Source organism: Pomacea canaliculata, linkage group LG9 (genome assembly GCF_003073045.1).
Source record: "Pomacea canaliculata isolate SZHN2017 linkage group LG9, ASM307304v1, whole genome shotgun sequence".
Taxonomy (NCBI): domain Eukaryota; kingdom Metazoa; phylum Mollusca; class Gastropoda; order Architaenioglossa; family Ampullariidae; genus Pomacea; species Pomacea canaliculata.
Genome location: NC_037598.1, coordinates 14775274 through 14796640, shown reverse-complemented (window position 1 = coordinate 14796640; position 21367 = coordinate 14775274). Strand labels below are relative to the sequence as shown.

At 36.5% G+C, this 21367-nt stretch overlaps 2 protein-coding genes across 2 annotated transcripts in view; both read right to left on the bottom strand.

Moving 5' to 3' along the window:
• The window catches only part of LOC112571603 (early endosome antigen 1-like), a 21262-nt gene extending 15655 nt beyond the window's left edge, over positions 1 to 5607 (bottom strand). The window contains exons 1-12 of the mRNA XM_025250725.1: positions 5474 to 5607; positions 5077 to 5243; positions 4729 to 4865; positions 4117 to 4203; positions 3197 to 3279; positions 2937 to 3030; positions 2735 to 2788; positions 2009 to 2212; positions 1686 to 1847; positions 1060 to 1188; positions 522 to 743; positions 15 to 137 (exon numbers count right to left, since the gene is read on the bottom strand). Coding sequence (XP_025106510.1) covers positions 15 to 137; positions 522 to 743; positions 1060 to 1188; positions 1686 to 1847; positions 2009 to 2212; positions 2735 to 2788; positions 2937 to 3030; positions 3197 to 3279; positions 4117 to 4203; positions 4729 to 4865; positions 5077 to 5197 — 1416 coding nt within the window. The 5' untranslated portion in view covers positions 5198 to 5243; positions 5474 to 5607. The remainder of the gene's footprint in view (positions 1 to 14; positions 138 to 521; positions 744 to 1059; positions 1189 to 1685; positions 1848 to 2008; positions 2213 to 2734; positions 2789 to 2936; positions 3031 to 3196; positions 3280 to 4116; positions 4204 to 4728; positions 4866 to 5076; positions 5244 to 5473) is intronic.
• On the bottom strand, positions 5414 to 21367 carry LOC112572187 (early endosome antigen 1-like). The gene is made up of 13 exons (XM_025251757.1): positions 21332 to 21367; positions 20281 to 20373; positions 18899 to 19012; positions 17973 to 18070; positions 16876 to 16912; positions 16409 to 16472; positions 15789 to 15895; positions 15359 to 15445; positions 15044 to 15102; positions 8454 to 8594; positions 7650 to 7718; positions 7161 to 7266; positions 5414 to 5641 (listed from the first exon to the last, which is right to left on the bottom strand). The coding sequence occupies exons 1-13, from the start codon at positions 21365 to 21367 to the stop codon at positions 5414 to 5416; spliced, it is 1239 nt and encodes a 412-aa protein (XP_025107542.1).

Here is a 21367-nt window from a genome sequence, read left to right as displayed (position 1 = left end):
GTTCATGGTCTGACCTGCTCAAGGTGTTGACGTGTTTGTGACAGCTGTGCCTGCGCATCCATTATCTCCTTTTGATTTTTCTCCAGTTCTCCAGCTGTCTGCTTGGCAGCTCTCTTCAGTTCTTTCAATGCTGAGAGCTGAAAAAGAAGGAACTCTTTCAATTTCTACTGCACTTGACTTCAGGACAGAAGGTTGCTAGTCTGAGGCTCGTTCAGGTCAGAGATTCATAAATCCCCACCCACCCGTAACACCACTGCCCACCCAGCAGAAATGGGTACCAGATTAATGAGTGGAGGTAAAAGATGGCAAAAAGAGAGGCTTTGGAAGTACCTTCCACTTGCCACTAACCATTAAGTGCCCTTATGTCTACTTGGCTATCAGACCTTTACTTTATCACTTTTACCTGAACCTTCTCAAGACTCAGGTAAAACACATTCATCCCCATCAGTACATGTCAGACAGACATCAATGCCTGCCTAGTAACTGACTTGAATCACCACATGGTAACCAAAAATCCAAACCTTTGAGCTCAAATCAAGTTCTATGGCTTGTTTCTCTCCAGTCACTTTCTCCAGTCTTTGTGCCAGGTCAGAGGTTTCGGCAGCTCGTGCCCTCCTTTCAGCCTCCAGATCCTGAGAGGAAGAATTCAGCCGGGATTTTGTCTCTTCCAACATTGTTCGTGCTTCTGTAAGCTGGGACTTCACTTCTTGTTTTTCTTGTTCTGCTGCTGACAGGGCCGATTCCTGAACAAAAGGCAATCTTTTGAAGTGTAAAAATATATGCAGCAATATGAATGGCAGCCAGCAATTTACTTTTTTTAGTCAGATTCTGCAATGCTGCCTCAGACGATACAAGCATAGTCTAGAATGCGCAGCAAGTGTAACTATTTCAATTTACAAGCACAATAAATAGGCCACAGCTTTGTCAAGCTCTAGAAAATGTATAGCAGGCTACATGCCACCCACACATGCTATTGTAGGGAATATGTTCATGACAACACCAAACACGTTTTAGGTGGCAATAATTTGTATTGAAAAGAATGAAGCACATCAACTTTACCTTGTCAGCAAGCTGCCTCTTCAGATCTTTATATTTCATCTGCAGTTGTGACAATTTTTCTCCTTGCTCCTTATAGAGTGTTTCTAGCTGTGCCTGCTTCTCTTTCCTTGAAGCAAAGTCAGCCTTGGCCTGTGATAAGTGCAATAAAAAGTCTGCTTTGTGAAAGTCAATAATTCACGGCATAGTCATGATAGGCCTATTTTATTCTATATAATCGGTGGTCCTTTTTTTAAAACTAGGAATAAAACTACAATGGGGTGATTTAAAATTAAATCTGACATGGGTTGATCTGAAATGGGTTTATCTGGAATTTGGTTTGCTAAAATGCAACTCTTCCCTCATCATCCTCTCTGTACCTCCCTCTCTCTCTCTCTGCATGCTCACAACACTGTGTGCCGATATCTATTTGTGGCAGTATGTGTCTTTCTTTGCTTGCTTTTAAATAAAGCTTATTTGTCAAGAATGAAAAATAAGAGATACTTTTCTGAATTCATTTTTCTCAAAATAGCTACCTTTCCAAATCTATAACCTCTTGAAGATCAGCAGGTTGGTTTTTTTTTAAACAAAGGTCTTGAATAGGCTCTTTCCAAAAGACAAACAGAAGAAAAAGCTTCAAATTTTCGAACCTGCTCCAGCTGCTGTCTTGATGTCTCCAGTTCAGTGCGTGCCTGCTCAGCTGCTGTCTGTGCTGTTGTCAGGTGGTTCTCTAGATCCCGCCGTTGTCTGGCTTGAGTGACCTCTGCTGTGCGCAGTAGCTCACTTTTGGTGTTCATCTCTGCCTCCAGAGCCTGAAAAATATTTTCAGTAAGCTATGGCTGGAGTGTCAGATCTAAGTACACATTCAACATGAGGTTAAAATTTGTCACTGCTGTTTGGGTCTACTATAAAAAGTTGTGAAGTGGTCCCTGTTAACTTGCAGTAATTATGCTCCAACTCTAGTAGCCTTTACCTGAAGTTTTTGTTGAGTAGAATTCAACTTCTCAGCTTTGTCATCAAGAGCTGCCTGCAGCTTTATGCACTTGGCCTCAGCATCTTGTTGCAGTCTCTTAAACTCTTGCAGCTGTGTGTGTAGTGACTCCATCTTTGTTGAACTTTCACTGGCCTGCATCTGCATTGTCTTCTGCATGCTTGCCATCTTTTCCTGTAAGCTGGCCTGCAAAGGAAGACTACTCTTGAAAACAATGGTTCAGAAAAGAAAACTGCTTCATTCATGAAATTGTTTCACTGCATATCAATATGTACATATCTCAGTATTTCACATGCAAAAGGCTGAAACTTTTGCAGTTAACATCTTTCCACTTCAATCTTTCATCTGCATTTATATTTAATAAATAATTTGATGATCAGAAGTTTGAATCGCTGAGTCATAAAGTGACATGGCACCACTAGTTGCTAATAGTAAAGAATATCATTTGATTTGAAAAAGATTAATTAAATCTTGTATGTTAGGGAAAATTTTTTTTTATATAAACTCATGCAACGAAGTGTAGCAAAACTGCCATCACAAACTTGACAACCCTCCCACATCTAAAAGCCTGGTGACCTATGCTTCAGATATGTCCTAAGTTCTTCCATATTCACACACAGATAAACCCACATGCTCAAGCATGCACTTGTGTGCATCCAGCCAAGCATTAGCCTCCTCCCACACAAAACACAAGCATAGACAACTCACATTGTCCTGCCTCAGCTGGTCCATGGCTGCACTGACCCCTTCTCCTGCATCTATCTGTACACAAGCAGCATAAATGCACTGTAAAATGCATGACACTTATCTGTACACAACTATTATATTATTTCAAACTCTCATATTCAAACTCCAAGGCCAAGTAATTATCAACACTGAGATGACAGATAAACCTGAAGGAGTTGTCTACCTTTGCAATCAGCTGTGTCCTTTCCTCCTCGAGTCGCCTCTGTTCACTTTTGCTCACATCCAGATCTTTTTCAAGCTCTGCCAATTTTTGTTCACTGCAGAATATATCTTGCTGTCACTTTTTCATTTAACCTGCTACTAATTATGACAAATATACATACTGAAGGAAAATGGTCATAGCAAATAATGATAACATTTTAAGATACATTTCCCAAAACAAATGAATAGCGAATAAATGGGTAAGTTTCTGGCATTACTTACTTAAAGACATTTTTACGGGATTCAGAGTCAAGCTGTCCCTCTTTCTCCCTCAGTGTACCTTTCAGTTCATCATTTGCTCTGCTCTGAAAAAAAAAAAAAATAGACATGGACTGATAACAGACTCTAGAGACTGTGTACTGAAAAATAAATGATCTTTTAGAGACCTTTATCTTTTTTAAAAATTTATTTCTCATACCTGAACAAAAGGATGAATGCAGCTTATGAAAAGTCACCTTACCAAAACCTGAGATTCCTGCTAATGTTTAAAGTGAATTCGTTGTACATCACAAAATTTACTAGTTTTAAATCAACAACGCAGATAAGCTCCAATATATTTCTAGACAAAGTAAAGGTAGGGAAAATATACTGGAGGCACTATATATATATATTAGCTTATTCAATATGGACATATTGACAGATGCGAATTGTACAGCAAGAGTTAAAAGCATTCTTTACAAATGTATGCTCTCTCTCAATATATATATATAGAGCCCTTTTTCTGAGAGGAGTTTCATTTACAATACCAACTTGATGTTTGAAAACTTGACCGTAACCTTTAAAAACTAGACAAATAACCTTGACACCTTGATCAGAGTATTAAAGGACTAATGTGTTCAGTTTTTTTTTCTTACTGTTTAGGTAAAGCTCTATTTCACCATATCTGGGTGAACGCTTCACTTCTGTTCTCGAGATACACAAACATCACCATGCACAGAAAGAGGACAAAATCATGACCTTTGTACACTGATATCTAATATATGATTTCACCTCTTCCACTGGCTAAGGCCATCACAGCATAAAAGTATTCTTGCACAATCCTGATGCCTGTGTTAAACTCTTTTGTGCATTGTGATGTGTGTAGGTTTTAACTAATCATTAAAAAAAAATTTGCTCCCCTCTAGTTCTTTAAAAGAACTGACCTCTTCTTCTGTCTGTCTGATGAGGATAGTGATCTGATGTTCAAGGTCATTGATCTGGCTTTCTTTTGTCTCCAGTAATGCTTGTACCTACAACACAAGGAAAACTGTAATAAGCTAGATTGAAGTCAGCATACTTAACTCTAAGATGGGGTCTACTGATTTTAATTTAAATATTCAATCAAGAGATACAACAGATCAAAAGTTGAAACAGAAGAGAATAAGATTCTGAAGAGCAGCAATCACTTTAATACTGATTTGGCAACACTAGAGCTGTTTTCTTTACGTTGAAGAGGAATACAACAATTAAATGGGCATTGTTAAATGATCTTTCCAAGTGAATTAAATTTGTTCATCAAAAGCAAATCAAAAAAATACACGAAAAAGACAAATACATCCAAGGAGAAAGTTTATTGCAATTAATAATAATATTCAAAATAATATTTTGTAATATTCTTATAATACATAAAAATTAAGCTCAATATAAAGCACCAAATGAATGAAAAATAAAATCTAACCAAAACTGACACCACCATCCCCCACCTCCATGCCTCTAGTAATGCCACCACACACTCTCTCTCCATTCCCCTACATATTCCATTTTTAAGAATGTACCTTCTCAAAGTCTACTTTAAGTTGAGTAAGCTCCTGGTCTCTAAGCTCCATCTGTTGCTGAGACTCTGTTCGAGACTCTCCAAAGTTTTTCTGTAGCTTTCCAGGGCACCAAGCTTCTCCTTCATGGCAGATTTTGTCTGCATAATTTCACATGAGCATGACAACAAAGTTTTTCAATGGTGCTCCATTTTCTTGACCAAATTTCATAATAACAGAAAGAGATTAAAACTGCAGAATGTCACAGACAAAACATAGCTCTGTGCTAGTTTCTAAGCTTCTGGGAGAGAAACAAATAAGATCTAAGATGTGTGGGTCACAAAAATGAAATTTTAACACAAAAAGACATACAGCATCCAAATCTGTCTGTAGCTGGCCAGCTCAGCTGATTTTTGTTCGATTTTGTCTTCTGCCTTGAGAAGGTCAGCCTCCTTCTCATCCAGTGACATCTGTAGCTGCAGCATTTGTCCATTCTTTTCTTGCAAAGTTTTCTGAGCGTGTTCAAGTTTTTCTTGCACCTAATAATATTAGCATTATGTTGAATATGCTCAGATATCAAACTTAACAAAATATTTAAAAAGAACTGAAGAACTAATTTTGATATATACACTATGTCAAACACACACAAGCAAGCATATGCAGTTGTTCTTGTATAAAACAATTATCTATGTCAATTCATATGAAATTTTTAGAAAAGCTTCACCAATCTGTCTTCACTTCTTCTTTCACTAATTAGCAAATGGCTTGCCTTAGCTAGATCATCAGCAAGTTGTTGTCGTCTGTCTTGCTCAGAGTGAAGAGTGTTCTGGAGGTTTCGTCGCTCCTCATCAAGTGCCACATACTCCTGCTGCAAGCGGGTAAATGCGGACTGACTGTCTCCTGCAGACGCTTGCAGGTTCTCCAGCTGCTTCTTCAACTGTGATAAGTAAAAGATATTTTCCACAAGAAGCAACTTTAACTTTCCAATTAACAAAGTTTCATATTTCTTTGCTCAACAATGAAGTTCAAGCTCAAGCTGTAAAATATAAACTCCAGAGAAGCAAACATAAAAGATTAAATTTATTTTAATTATATTCATGTAAACCTAAGCAATTTTCAAAAGATCAGCCATGCTGATAAGCAAATCTTGTACAGTAAAACCTCCTTATAAAGACTTGCTAAGTCCACCAAAATGTCACATGTGAGAAGAGTCTTAGGAGAAAAATTGACCAGCCTACTTTCATTCCACAAACCATGATTTCAAACACCCATAATTCATTTAATTTTTGAAAATAAAACTCTTAAAACCATAACATAATGCTATTGTTTGTTGTTTTCACTTTTGCTTGGTTATGCTTGCTTATTCCTGTTGCTGTTGGTCTTGACTGAGAATTTATAGGGGAACTAATTCTCCAGGTAAGAGCAGTTGATCAATACACATGTACTGTGATAGACAAAGATGCTCTCTTAAACTGCACAGAATGTATTTTTTAAAAAGCATTTTCTACAAAATGTTGCAACTGAGCACAAACAGTTGGTCACAAGAATGCTATTTTTATAAATACGTGACTTTTACAAAGGAATAAAGCATAATCGACTGATGTGTGCTTGTACATAAAGAGAAAACAATGAAAGGAGGTCAGCCATTTCAACCCAAAACCATATCATCCCAGCCTTATTGACTCCCACTTGAGTTGAATCAACCTGTCATGACCATATCATCCCATCTAAGACCACATCGTTCCAACACCAAAAGTCAAATCAACCTAGGCCCAGGCTAAATGAATGCCTGAGTGGTGAGATCTGTTTGATGTTAACCAATTGTCTGCACAATCAACCCCAAACTAAAGAATAAAACAAGCTTTTTTTAAAAAAAATTGAAAATCGTGTTTATGCACCACTGGGAACTTTGTTCTCTGTGTGTCATCAGTGATAATTCATCTTTAAGGCTTGGGTTGATGTAGTCTTATGTGTGACGACATGGTTATGGCAAGGTTGATTCCACTCAGGATGGTTGATAGGGCTAGGGCAACATGGTTTTACGTTGAAATGACCCACTAAACAAAGTCTTTTTTAAAATGTACTTAATTTATTTTTCATTATTTCTGCTGAAAGTAATAATATAGGGAAAGAAAGAAGCAGCCCATTTTAAAATGTACTTAATTTTTTTCCAGCATGTGATTTCTGCAAGAAAATAATATAATAATAAAGCACAAACTGTTGGTTGTAAGTCACGTTGGAGAGGTAATCGTAATAGAAATTAAGTTTTTATAGCAAAATACGTCTGTGAAAAATGTTTGAATCATATCAAAGAGGGGGTCATAATTTAGAAGGTCTTAATAAAGAGGTTTCACTGTACATACAAGAGCATAAAAAATGCTTTAAAAGAAGACAAAAATAAATCTAGCACCACAGCTAACAGGACGAGAAATAATGCTTCACACTGAAATGCTGACCATGTCTCTTTCTTCTGTTATATTCTGTATCTCTTCTTCCTTCTGCTGCAAACTTGCTTCCAGACTACTAGAACCTGATGCTGTTTCACTCAGAGCAGCCTGCAATCTACAGAAATGACTGCATGTGCATAAACTGGTTCATGTTCAAATGCGCCTCCATATATAAATCCAGATGTGCAAGTCTAGGGTTAGATAAAGATAGAGACAGAGATAAAGATGGAGACAGAGATAAAGAACAACAGGAAAAAAAAGTAAAAGGAGAATAAATCTAGAAAAAGAAGAGATGTCAATAAAACCAACATGCATGACTGGATAGCTAGAGGGATTTCCCACAGATACATTCCACATCATAATGCAGATTTTAAAGAACACACATTTTACCAATTTATTTTCCGAGTCACTAGCTCACTGTTGTCTCAATAAAATAATCAAACTTATGGTAAAATAATATGAAACAAATGTTGCTGCCAATGCATTTATTTCACAAACCTTTGGACCTCTTCAATTTTGGGTGACTGGGCCACCTGAGCTTCAAGTTCTCTAACCCTCACTTGCATTCTGTTGGACACGTGAAACACATTTCTCAGATTCTATTAAAAACATGAAATAATAATGAAAAACACAACACAACATGATTAAGCGACTCATTGTCTTAAGTTCAGTTATGCTCCGTTCACTCTTCTGAAGACTCCACATATGCACTAACACACAAGCACACACACTCTGCAATACGTGTAGACCCACCAATGAGTTATCAGTATAACCAAACAAGTATGTTTTTCACATTCCACTCAAACTACCCAAAGGTCCAAACATTTTTAGATCTGACTAAACCATCAGAACTGCACAACGGAAGCTTCTGAGCCAAAACCTTTCAATTTCCCTTTAGGGATTACAAGGAGCCTCGTACTCAATGAAGACAGAGTGCATATTGTCATACAACAGTGAAAAATGATTTAGAAGTAGCAATCCTCTGAAATATCAACATGCTACGATGATCAGCCTATACCAGCCTTTACCAGTTTAATTGGCAGCTAGTGTAGCTGCTTAAGTTTGGGGCAGACATGATCAAATTTTCACATCTTTAACTGTAAGTTGGGCAAAGTTGTTCTGCACTGTTTGCTTTCTCCTAGCATGCATGTTCTGCTTTCACATTCAAATATTTGCTTTGGCTGTGTTTTGCTGATTATGTAAGATACATTACTTGCAATCTCAAGAACATATGTTCTGTATTACTCTGAACACATATCACATGTCTTGCATGATAGTTTAAAAAAAAAAAATTCAGCTTACTCTGCTAGTGTCTTTAGCAGCTGCTTGTTCTCTACTTCCAACACATCCTTTTCCCGCTCTCTCTCTTGGGTCATTTTGTCCATCAGGGTCTGCACTTGTACCAGCTCCTGCTTGAGCACCAGGACATCATCCATCCCAGGTCTGCATCAAATTTATAGCATTTTCACTTTTGTTTACGCCTATGATCACCAGTCTGCAGCAAAACCACTATGTACATTATTCAACTGCAGGATCTCTTATCAACAAAGGGATGAGTGCCTTCCCATAATTTATTACTTCTTAAAACTTTGAGTTCATCAAAATGAACTAGACTTATTAGCCTACTAATTTTCACGAATTTGTTGAAGCAGGATAGATAACGTTTGCTCAACTAACAGCAGCAGCAGCAAAAAAAAAAACCCAAAACAACCCCCAAAAACCCTTAACTATTACCTCCGAATACCATCACATGAATGTCATGCTGAAGTTGTCAAAAAAAAAATTACTGGTTCATAGACATGTTCATTAAATCCTTAGAGAAAGGTGGATTACCAGAGGACATAGGTTTAACAATAAAAAAGAAGGGACCTGTTTAGATATGTTATTCGTGTTTTGAAGTTTTCTCTAGTGTGTATGCCATAAAAGCACCCAGTTCAAGTAAGGTATCTCCTGATCCTTTGTCAAAAGCAAGTCATATTATCTACAAAGTATAACAGGTTAGGGCTGCTTTATTCCCAACAACATTTGAAAAAAGAAATAGTCTTTTTCCAGCAATCATATTTTATTCTCTGAGAGCAAGGAAGATGAAAGAGTAGGTTGCGTCCTACACAATGACGATTTACTACAGGTAAGGTCTTACTAAGACTAACTGCATTATGGATTCATGGAAAAATTTAAAACATCAACTCTTAAAAAATGTTTTTTTAACAGGCATTTTAACATAAAAAAAAAACAATGTAACTGCTGAGGTTCAATGTGTTTGCATGTTTGGTTATAGTTTTGTGCATTCGTGTGTGTGCATGCCTCATCAAGATGCTAGTCTTATTATCAGCAAGTATTAAATCCCCAGTAAATAACTCACAGTCTTCATCCCTATCCCTGAAGCAGAATCAAGAGTTAGAGGAATCAACATTAAATTGCAGTTTTTATTTTCCTTCCATACCAAATGAAATGCTCATTCTAATGTTGTTTCATCAAAGAAATTATAATCACTACAAATTAAAAATGAAAAGCTCTATAAATATTTTAGCAAGTACTTACAAACATGTACCTTTAATCTGGATTTATTGATTTAAAGAAAAATTTTTTACTGGGGGAAAAAAGACCTGAGATTAAGTAGGCTATTTCTAATTACAAGCAGATGCTTGTGGATGAGTAATCATTAATAAATTTTGGCTAAAAATATAAGAGATATATTTGTGGTAGCCAAAATAAAAGTATGGTAAAAGGTCAGACGAAGCTTAATGAAGACGATGATAGGAAGACTCAGTTTGGAGCAGGCACAAAAGCAACACACCATAATTAAACAAAACTGGAAGACTGTATGAACAGACAAAGCAGTAGTTAAAAAATCTTTAAATAATGACACACACGAAAGAGGATAATTCAAGTCTTAAAGTGAGTGGAGAGAGTGTGGTTGGGTGTGGTGGAGGTGGGGGTGGGGGAAGCTGTGTGTGTGCATATATCTATATAAATTTATAAATTAAAATATGTTGTTTATGAAACTAAATGGAATTATAAGGGAGAGAGAAGCCAAAAGATGACATAAGCCCTCTGATATGTATGTGCATTTATCTGTGTGCAGAGATCCGACAAGAATATGTGTGCACAAATATTTTTCACTATAGTCCACCTTTTATATGCACTCCAGCTAAGTAAACAATTTTAACACACTTACTGAAATAATGCTTCACATCAACTCAGAGACTTATGTAACACTTGATGTATCTATACAGAGGTAAAAAGAATACCTGTTTTCAAACTAATGGCTGACCGTTGACACTTCACAGAACATCTTTTAAAACTAATAAGTAATAATTGTTAAGTGGACTGAACCATGATATGTGCTCTTATTTCGAAAAATGAAGATGGCAATGCAATGAGTCATCAGAGAACAACAAAGTTATTCATTACTACCACTCACACACAATACTAAAATGTATCTAGACTATTATTAATATATCTACACTATCCAACACAATCATCAAACATCAAACAACAGCTCACTACAATTCATACAGAAACAGTAAGTTCAGAAAATATACCCTCTCTTGCATGTGCTTGCGGCAGCTTGTGGTGTAGTCTGGCCAAAACATTGGTCTTAGTTACAAAAGTCTGATTCTCAAAAGTTAGTACCACAGCTATCCACAAGGAAACTACCTGGCTTGTAACCGTCACTGTAACTGCCTGCTTGCTGCTTCATGCACGATCACTTGCAGATGCTTCTAACATAGATGCTCTTACAACTTTTAGAATTCAGCAAATAATTTACTACCAGTCTTGTTACAATATAGACTGCCAGTGTAGTTACAATACAAAATTATACTTAATTTATTCAATAAACATCAAGAGCATTAAATGATTTTATATTCCTGCATGTGCATATTTGTGCAATATATGAGTGTCGGTCAAATTAACCCTGTACAAGCTGGACCATAGAAGGTAGTTTCTCCTGCTTGAGTCTGTTGTCTAACAACGCTTTTCCCAAGGATTACAGTTATAGACAGTAAACATCCAAAAGGCATTTCCTGTTTGCAGCAAGTACATCGTTTATCTATCTTCAGCTTTTGTTTGCTGCTAAGCACTATCATCAAAACAAACCAACAAAATGTAACAGAAAAATCTTGAGAGCTAAAATGCTTAAATGGCAAGACTAGGACACATATAAACTGTTAACAAGATACAACTACTTCCAGGTAAGCTATTTTATCCCTGCCATTATCCCACCACATTTTAACAAATGTTATTTCTAAATGCATCAAAATGTTGAGAACAAAAAAGAACAGGATGGCAGAGAGCAAAAAACTTCAACATTTTCAAATACTTCACGTGATGCCATTGCTGCAGACAACTGCAATGGTTCTGACACAGTCGATACAATACCCTTCATTGTCAAGCCCACTATCAGACTGATTAATGAATGGTCGCAAAAGTTCAGAAGATAACTCCCCACCAAAATTCTAGAACACAAGATAATAAAGACATCCCATCTCCACACACACAAAAAACCCAAGAAATTTACTTTATGCATTTACCATGCATAAGCATTCCACATAAATCCATCCAACTAAATGTTAGGATAAAACATGGATATGGGAAGTGTCAGGCATAGGGGGTGCGGAGGTAGGGGCATGAAACAGTGAAGCTAAAATTCATCCACTGTCTGCACTACATATAGAATACATGTACCGCAAGGAAGGAAAAAACTTGCAGACAAGGAATGCAAGAAAACCAAAAAATGTGCCATCTTACTTTTTTTTACTTGCTTCTTCACTACAGAGAGAACAAAATTCATTGATATGCATGTCTTACCCTTCTTACTGGCTTCCACAAATAAGCAAGGTCTCAATATACGTTAAATTATTACAAAACTGGTGAACATCTTTGCTCAACCTTAAAACATCTCTAACACAAAATCAGTCAAACAAGAACATTTTAGAACACACACAAAAGGTAATCTTGCTGCTTTCACTGGGTTTTTTTTTCTTTTAATGTTGGATATAAACTATTTAAGTCAATATATGAAGAAATAAAGAATGGATGCTGAGATAAGACTTTCATCTTCAAAAAAATCTGTCACACACATATATCTCGGTAAAAAAGACCCTACTCCACTTAGCATACCAGGACTGAAAATAGGACTAAAATTGTGCTAATGCAGGGCTTCTGCTAACGCAAAAAAATTGCGTACAGTACACATTAAAAGTTCGGAGGACCATCAATTTCGCTCAATGGGGTCCTTCAAAGCAAAGAACAGGGACCCCTTAAAAATCTGAAGGGGTCCCTGGGACCCAAGAATTTAGCCTTAGCAGAAGCCCTGCTAATGCATGCATAAGACAGCATGTGTACAGTAAACGTTGACTTAAAACATAAATCAACCAAAGGGAAAGTGCTTTTCTGCTACAAACTCTATTACAACTGAGCTCAAAGAAAACTGACACATTTAGATTAATGTACTTAAGCAAAGAAGCTATACAGTTTAAAGCACTGCAAAAAATACAAGTTTTGGTGGTAAAATTTCTTTCTTCGAGTACTTACCAGATGACATGACTATATGGAGATCCTTTAGCTGCCTCAAATCCAGCTGTCCAAATCATGCAACAGGGTAGTATGCAACAAAGCTCAGCCCCCACCCGACATGTCAGTGAGCGCTCTACTCCAGTTTTCACCTGGACTGAGTCAGCAGTCTGTGTCTGCAGGGAGCTAGCTGTCATGTCATCTGTCTCTGCAAAGATTTCTTTGCGCTTCATACAGCGTCAAGTATGCCGCAGCCATCTTGAGTGAGCCTCACGCGAGTTAGAGGCAGGGAGGGCTGTCTCTACACTTACAGGTGGAATCGCCCACTAGAGCAGCCGAAACTTGACACACTACTCCACCTCTGATGCACATAAAGGCTGGGTGAACCTTTGATGGCCCCTAAAAGCCCTCGCGGCGCGATGAAATTTCAGGCCCAGGGCAGAGAACCTGCCGCCTACTTTGAAGCGAAAGGCAGCTGCAACACCAGGGTGGTTGAGACTCTCCAATTTGCACCTAGGTTGGGGGTTCTGTAGAGGGCTGAGCTTTATTGTGTCCCACCGTGTTGAATCTGAGGTAGCTAGAGACTGATCTTCATATAGTCATGTCATCTGGTAAAGCACGAAAAAGAAATGGCTGATTCAAAAGTGTTAACTATTACAATTCACATTTATTTGGCAGAAGAAAATGCTGTATGAATTTCACATCACTCTATGTTGCTCTTGTGTTCCACAACAACAATAATGACAATTTAGGGGCAACAGAGCAGTAGTCAAAGGAAGAAGGTTTTCTTGTCTCACTGCAACTGGAAATATAGCGTCTAACAGGGACTTTACCATGTTTAATAAAAGGTCCTTAGGGCGGATTTTAGTTTATCTCGTATGTGACTGGACATTCATGTGCAATTTCAAACTACAGTTTCACTGATCACAGCCAACACAAACATGAGATAGAAGGAAGAAGGAGCCGCTCTGTCTAGAAAAGTCCAGAAGTTTCCGTGCAACTACTACTAGTAATGCTCCAGTGAAACTGATTGAGGATTAGGAAGGGAATTACAATTACTAAACTCCACAAACCTCTGCAGAAACATCACCTCTAAGATTTCTACGTTCTTGTTGGTATTCCAGTTGTTTTAAGCATTACTGTCATTTAAGGGTTCTGCATTCAATGCGACATTCTACACAGCCATTATGATACAAATAGTTATTATGTAATTCAAAGCCTTTAAAATGAAAACTGAATAAAGACAGATCAATACATTTATAAAAGATTAAGGCAGGGAGAACACAGTGGATATAACCCTATAGGACTAAAAGAGATAGAGGAAAAACAACATGGTAACATTAATTTCTTTCTCGACAAACGTTTATACCCACACGCAAGAAATTACTGGTCTGCTTGCAAGGTAAACAACAAGCTTCTACTTATTTGGTCTGTAATCAGCATGACCTGCTATCTGTCAATGGTGGGATGAAGGCCAGTTTTGTTATTATGAGTCAGAATCTCAGAAACCTTTGTCATGAAAAGAAAATGTTATTCTTTTCATAACCCCCTCACCCTTCTTTGTCATTCATACATTTTCTGTGTTGTAGCCATGACCACTAAATGAAGGAGCTATAAATTCCAGAAATAAAAAAATTCTAAAGGAGAGTAGCACCTTCTTCCTTCATCACTCTGCCTGTGTTCCCTCAATTGTCTTTCGTACCTGGGAAACAAACACTTCCACGGCGGACTGCATAGCATGGATTGTATCAGTATTTTCCCCCAAAAATCCATATACTGTAATAATGTATGCTATGGCAACTAGGTACATTTAATATCCATTAAGTGAATGTATCAAAATTTAGCATGCAGGATATTAACGGCACATGTGCATTCCTGTGCTAGTGGCTCTTGTGACTGTTGAAGATCTGTTATCAAACATCTCTGTGAGAATAAAATTAAGTGATGTTTGTCTATTTTCTGTGTATATCCACATTTTTTTTCATGAACACCTTATTGGTTTTAATATGTTTGTATTTTGCATGCATGTGACTATAAATGAATGCAAGAATAGACACATAACTACATGCATATATGATCTTAGACATGTGATTATCAGTGTATGTGAGCGTGGATATGAATCTGATTCATCTTTTATTGTTCCTTTTTATTAAAATTGTTTCGTTAACCTTTTACTTGAATATAAGCAATCATTAGATAACAAGCGCAAAGCATAACAAATCTTACTTAATGTTTTAGGTGAATTATCTGCTAAAAAAAAAATGAGCAAGCAGCAAACAAAACAGCTTTCATAAAAGCCATGTAATCTATAACAACTTGCATGTTTTAATTAATTTAGCTAATTATTAACAAAAACCCATAAAAAATGATTTTACCTTTGGGACAACTGTGTCTCCATATTACGAATTAACAGGTCTTTATCATCCAGTTGTTGCTGTGAAATATAGGCATGCGTACAATATACAAATATACACATATGCATACAATACAAGCATATACACATATACATGCATAAATATTTAAAGCATGAAGAAGGGACATATCTGTTAAAGGACCATCATTAGCGAGAAAACAAATCTAGAAAATATCCACAAGATGAAATAAACCTCTGGAGTTGAAAATGCCTGATATCTTTCTAGGAGGAAGATATAATGTAAAAGTTCAGCTTGCTAGTTCACTCTGAACCTTACCTTCAGGGTCTTGATATGGTCCTGCAGCGCTGCTTTTTCACCTTCACTTTCATCAGCCTTTGCTTTTACCTTTGCCATCTCTCCAGCCTATAAATATTCAACATCTTCATGAGACAAGAATATTTTTCAGGTATAAATAGTAAAAGAAATTATCACACATGAATTATATAAGCCTCTTGCTCAATCCATGGCCATTGTTTTTGAGAAAAGTTTAAAAGTTGTGTAATACACTTGTAGTCTGTTCCTCACTCCTGTCTAGCTGCCTCACCCTTCCCCTCCCACACCTGCACAAACATATATACTAAAAGTACCAAACAGAAGAATGACACAACGTGAAGAAAAACTCAAGCTGTTTATGGACTATCACTAAACATTAAAACTTTTGTACAGAGTAATACTATGTGATAAGCATTACAACTCTTGTACCAACCAGTTTGGCTGTTTTCTGTTCGATGTTCTCTTTGTCTTTCTTCAGTTTTTTGTTTTCTTCCCCAAGTACTGACACTTGGTTTTGCAAATGGTACACTTCCGAAGTCACTGTCCCAAAATATTTTCGCAGTCTTAAAACATCATCCTGACTCTGTTTCAAATGATACTTGAGCTCAAAATATCAAGCTCAGGTAAGCTTGCACCTTCTAACAGCAATTATAACCCTCATGCTTACAGGAAAGAAACAACCACTAAGGAAATAAAAAAGAAAATCAAATCATGATAACAAATGTCTTTGACAATGGTGCCACAGAAGACAAACTAGAAACATTGTCAATCATTTTCACTCAACAGCCCTGATAAAATGTGATTGCTATGATTGCTATGAGGGAGAAAAAATGGAAGAAAAGGAACAACCATGCCAATTTAGACAAACTGTAGAAAAACTGTCCCCTATTTAAAGGGAAAAAAACATCCCATATTTAAAGAAAAAAAATCTCTTATTTAAAGAGAAAAAAGATATTTAAATATTTCTCTTTATTATAAAATATGATTAAAAACTATAAATCAAACACCTAAGGTATACATATTCATCCTGGAATCTCATTTCAAAACACTTACACAAAGTCCGACTCTCTTCCGATCCCCTTAACTGCTGCTGCAGCAGTTCTAGCTCTGCATTTGACTGTAAAGAGCGCAAAAAAAAAATATCTCTTAATACCCAAATCAATGTCTTAAACATTTTCTGAAGATTTAAAATAATGTCATACAAACCCAGCAAAAAATCAACCAGACTTTATTTGTTCGATATTGTAAAAGCCAAATAATAGAAAATAATAAATAACGGTCAAGCTACTTCTTTGTAATTCAACTTCTGTGAGAAGTCCAAGTTTTTCCAGTGCTATGGCAACTGGAGGACAGGATCATGGCCACATCACTTTATTAAGGAAATTTCTATTTTGTTTCTGTTGTGATCCTACAATTGTATATTCTCCATCACCTGTTGCTATGAACTCATTATATTACCCAGTCTCCCTCACTTGTTATCTCTCCCATTTCTCTAACGATAACTAGTAGCAACATCTTACCTCACTCACACTGCTTCCAAGGGCATTGCTGTTGGTACTGAAAATAATGCAACATTTTGGCCAAATCAGCCATTACTAGAGTAACATGTGCATAGAAATATTAACATTACAGGCTTCAAAACACTAACATTCAGCTCATACTTCACAATGTAGCTATCATCAAAATGAGTGGATCTTTGGGCCACCAGGCACAAATTTCAAAGTTGCTTTCAGCCAAAACATTAAATTGTCCTTTTTTTTAATCCTGACAAGGAGATTAAGTGCTACAACTGCTAACTGCTGGGTTGTCTGGTAAAGTTAAAGAAGAAATGAAATTTTAGATGTAAATTGTCTTTCTTTGATACTTACTAGATGACCTGACTATCAGGGGATTAAGGGCTACAATTACTCATAGTCAGGTCCTCTGGTAAAAAAAGAAGTATATTAACACAACATTTTGGCCTGATAAGGTGAGGAAACCGCTGCATTTTGGTACTCTAGCATCATACACCTATCATCTTCACAAATGTTTGGCACATAAGACACTTGCATAAAGGACAACTTGTCTTATCAACTTTCACCTCAATTTGGCTACATGCAAATTTTATTAGGTTCAAGAGAGAAACTACTTTCAACTTTTTTATGATGACATCAAAGATAGCCTAGTACTGTGTCTTCATGTTCCCAAATTTTCTCATGCAGTGACACAATAATACACAAAGATGTGATAAAGAATAAAATTTAGTATTTGATGAGGATGTTCAAAATGAAGCTGTTACATGCTTCTTGAATATTTATGATGGTATCTAGAAGAGACCATTTACGTTAGAAATGTAAGAAAGTTCATCATCACCATGTTTCATGTGTATCCCCAAAATAAAATGTATTTAAAACTTGAACTGAATCAGTAAAAGCTTGTTGCAAATTAGTAAAAGCTGAACCATTGTTGCTTTCAAATTTACAAAACTATAAACTTTACAACAAGTTATATAAATGCGCACAGCTTTCACAAGCACATTAGACATCCCCATAACAGCAAAAGCACTGTCTGGTTAAAGGTGTCATTAAACTTTTATAAACTCATTAAGTTCTGGTAGTAGATCTTCTGAGGTAATCACCTTTCAAATGAAGTCTGCATAGAGCAATTGGCATAATGAGTCTGAAGATCTTCTGGGGATCCCAAAGATATTTTGCACATTGGGCATAAAAAACCTTCCTGCAAAAACAGAAAAAGAATTGTTGGTTTCTCTGGGAAATACAATGCAACAGAACATTTGTAACATTAATGTATATATGCATTCGAAAAACAATCTTTTGTTTCTTTATGCTAGCTTTAGGCTTGCAAACATATGCACATTATCACAGAAATGTAAACATGTAGTCTCTCAAATGCATGTGCATTCACAGATGCATAAAAACACAAGCACATGCACACACAGGCATGCATGCATGCACATACACCCCAAAAACTCACACCATATATAAAATGTTAAAATGATAAAAAGAAATGTTAAATTAAAAAGGGTAAAAAATCTCATAATGCTATAGCTCTTGAGGAAGTAAGCTGTGAGTTGTTCATGTCATGAGTTATACCAGATACTCATGTAAGAGCAAACAGGAAATGTTCCAATCATGTCAAAGGTATTCCAGATACTCATGATGTAAGGGCAGACAGAAAGTTTTCCAGTCAAGGCAAAGGTAAGTCTTGAATTGGCAACCTATTGAACTAAAGCTGAGTACACTAATCACCAGGCTATGGCACCTTCCAGTCATATTAGTGGGTTTTTTATCACATGCATGTATCAAACTGCTAAATTAGTGTATTTATTTCTTTCTTTTTGCCATTCCAGTCTGGTGTTAAAAGCAGACTCAGCAACAAACAGCAAAAAAAAAGGGAAAAAAATTTGACTTAGGAAGGTAATTAAAACACCACTTGCAGCAGGCTCTCAGCAGGGTCTCAAACACTCCCCAGCACTCATTGGACAGCAAGCCTGCACTTTTAGACTTCTTACATCAAGATCAGGCAAACCTGGCAGTAACTTACTCCTTGGTCATCTGCTTCACTGGGTTCACTGCCAGGCGAATGATCCATTTCAAAGTGAGCCTGGAGAGCCTCTGCAGATGGCATGTTCTTCATGCACATTGGGCACAGGAACCCCTTTCACAGAGATGTTTCATGCTCATGATTAGCATGCTAGTATTTTGGGGTGATCAACTTGATGGCATATTAATTGTCATTTGTAAGCACCTTCCACACACACTTCGTTTAGGTTCAATGTTAAGATATTATAGAAGCAAAAAAAAAACAAAAAACAAACAATCTTTGCACAATGTTTATATTGCTTGTTGACAATATTAATTTAACATAATTTTTGTCGTGCTAGTGTTGGTGTATGCTGGCTGAAACGAATGATATTAATAATAACAATGAGTCTCATGGTATGGAAAAATAGTACATCTTACAAATTACATCATATAGCTTAAAATAGTTCCTTTAAAGGCAGAATTTCTTGTTTGACAGAAGAGAATGGTTTCGTCTGTGCGAGGGAAGGTAGGAGTACATAACTTATTGCTATTGTAGATGGTGAATGGGCTCTGTTACAGGTGTGAATTGTTGCCCTTTTGTAAAGGTATGAACATTGCACCCAAATGCATATGTATTTTATGTCAGTCACCAGGGGAATAAACTGAAAGTGTTGAGTATTGTCATATCTTATAAGCAAAGAAGAGATATAAAGATAGATATAGATATAGAGATATAAAGAAAGATAGGCGAAACCAATAAAAATAAAGTTTTAAAATTCAGTTTTCTTTATGTTTGTTTCATTTCCACTGTTCATCTTTTTTTCCTTTACTTTTCTTGCTATTTTATAGAGAATTCATTCAAATGTCAGTCCTAATCCTGACAGTATGTTCAGTTGCAAACCGTTTCACCTCAGCTTTCTAAACGCCAACAGCAAGTACACGGCTGAAGACGTTTTATTGCTCAGGTAGTCGACACTGTCTGTGATCTCCACCCTGCCTCAGGGTCGGGGTAGCAATTAGTGAAAACTGACCGCTTGTAAAAGTCAGCAACGTGTACTTCTACCATCCCTCGAATGGTCAAAACCATTTTTAAAAATCCTCCACAAGAAGTTCCGCCTTTAACTGAATTAGTTTAAAATAAAAGGTTAGAGTCAATGATATCATTTTAAAATACTTTACTGGAACGCAAAATAATACATTCTAACTAAACAACAAAACAAAACCAAAACTCCTTTCTCCAAAGAAAGGCTTATCTTTACAAGGCAGATGATTATTTGTTGGAAAATCATCTGTTGCAAAAGTATTATTAGTAGTATTAGTAGCATTAGATTTATTTAAAATTATGGCAGGGTGGTTTGGGCAGTAAAAGAGTGGTAACAAAGGTAATGAGTAACATTTCACCTCTGCTTCACTGATGTCTTCAGGCTGGGAACGGCTAGATTTCATGAAGCTGGGTAATGAGATACGACTGCTGCCAGATGAAGGGGACTCAGGCTGTGTGCAGGAGGGTACAAGTGATGTGCAAAGGTTAAAAAAAAAAAAAGCAGAAATGCATACCAAACACATCTCAAGGGGAGACATTTTCTTCCTTTTTTATTTTGGTAATCTATAAATATACTCATCTTTCTCTCTAGAAAATGACATCTATAATGTTTGTTTACATAAACTTTATGCATCATCTAAAGAGATATTCATACTTCTACATTTATATATGAACACTATATTAATTCAACACATTGAAAAACACTGCTTCATAACAGATACAGCAATAATTTTTATTACTGAATTTGAAATATTATGAAATTAATAGACAGACTAATGATAAAAAATTATATTCAAGATTAACCAAGTTGTCCCTAATTGTTTTGTAAGTACCTGAACCTTCAAAGTAAAACTATATAACAAACTGTATTTAAATGGATAGAATGTTTTGTTATCAACTTTTACGAATGCAAAATATTTTTTTCTCACTAGCAAGTGTGAACGTAAATATGTACACTGAGACGCAAATTCTCTCTCATGCATACTCCACAAGGGAGGGGAAAGGAAAGAACTTGGTGCAAAGTAGGAAGGTTAGGAGCTTTTAAAAAACGGTGTCATGAGCCATATAAGTAACATCTATTACTGTGAACTGACCAATCTGTTGTCAGCATGGGAGGAAAAAAAAAACAGTAGTTTCTCATCACACCGATAGCAGAGGATGTAAACATAATATTGGACATGAACTGCATTGACATAAATAAACCAGCAATATCTATAATAAATTCTGATAGTCAGCATGTATGAGGACTGGCTTGCTGAAGTACAACCAAAACAGTTTAAAGATTTAATCTGGGAGTGGAACTGGGACTGGGAGGAGTCTTGGCTTCCCCAGCTCTATTCCGACTCGTACTCAGGAAGAAAAGTGAATGTCTATAGGAAATACAGTCATCATGCGCTCAATTTTTTTTACCTGGCCAGTATCCTTTTTCCTCAGTCTTCGCAACAT

Coding starts and splice junctions, on each gene's coding strand:
- LOC112572187 (XM_025251757.1), bottom strand. CDS start 21,367: ATGTTGCGAAGACTGAGGAAAAAGGATACTGGCCAG. Junction 16,913..17,972: donor ATGCAGACTTCATTTGAAAG/GTGATTACCTCA, acceptor CATTATTTTCAG/TACCAACAGCAATGCCCTTG. Junction 7,267..7,649: donor AAAATTGAAGAGGTCCAAAG/GTTTGTGAAATA, acceptor TCATTTCTGTAG/ATTGCAGGCTGCTCTGAGTG.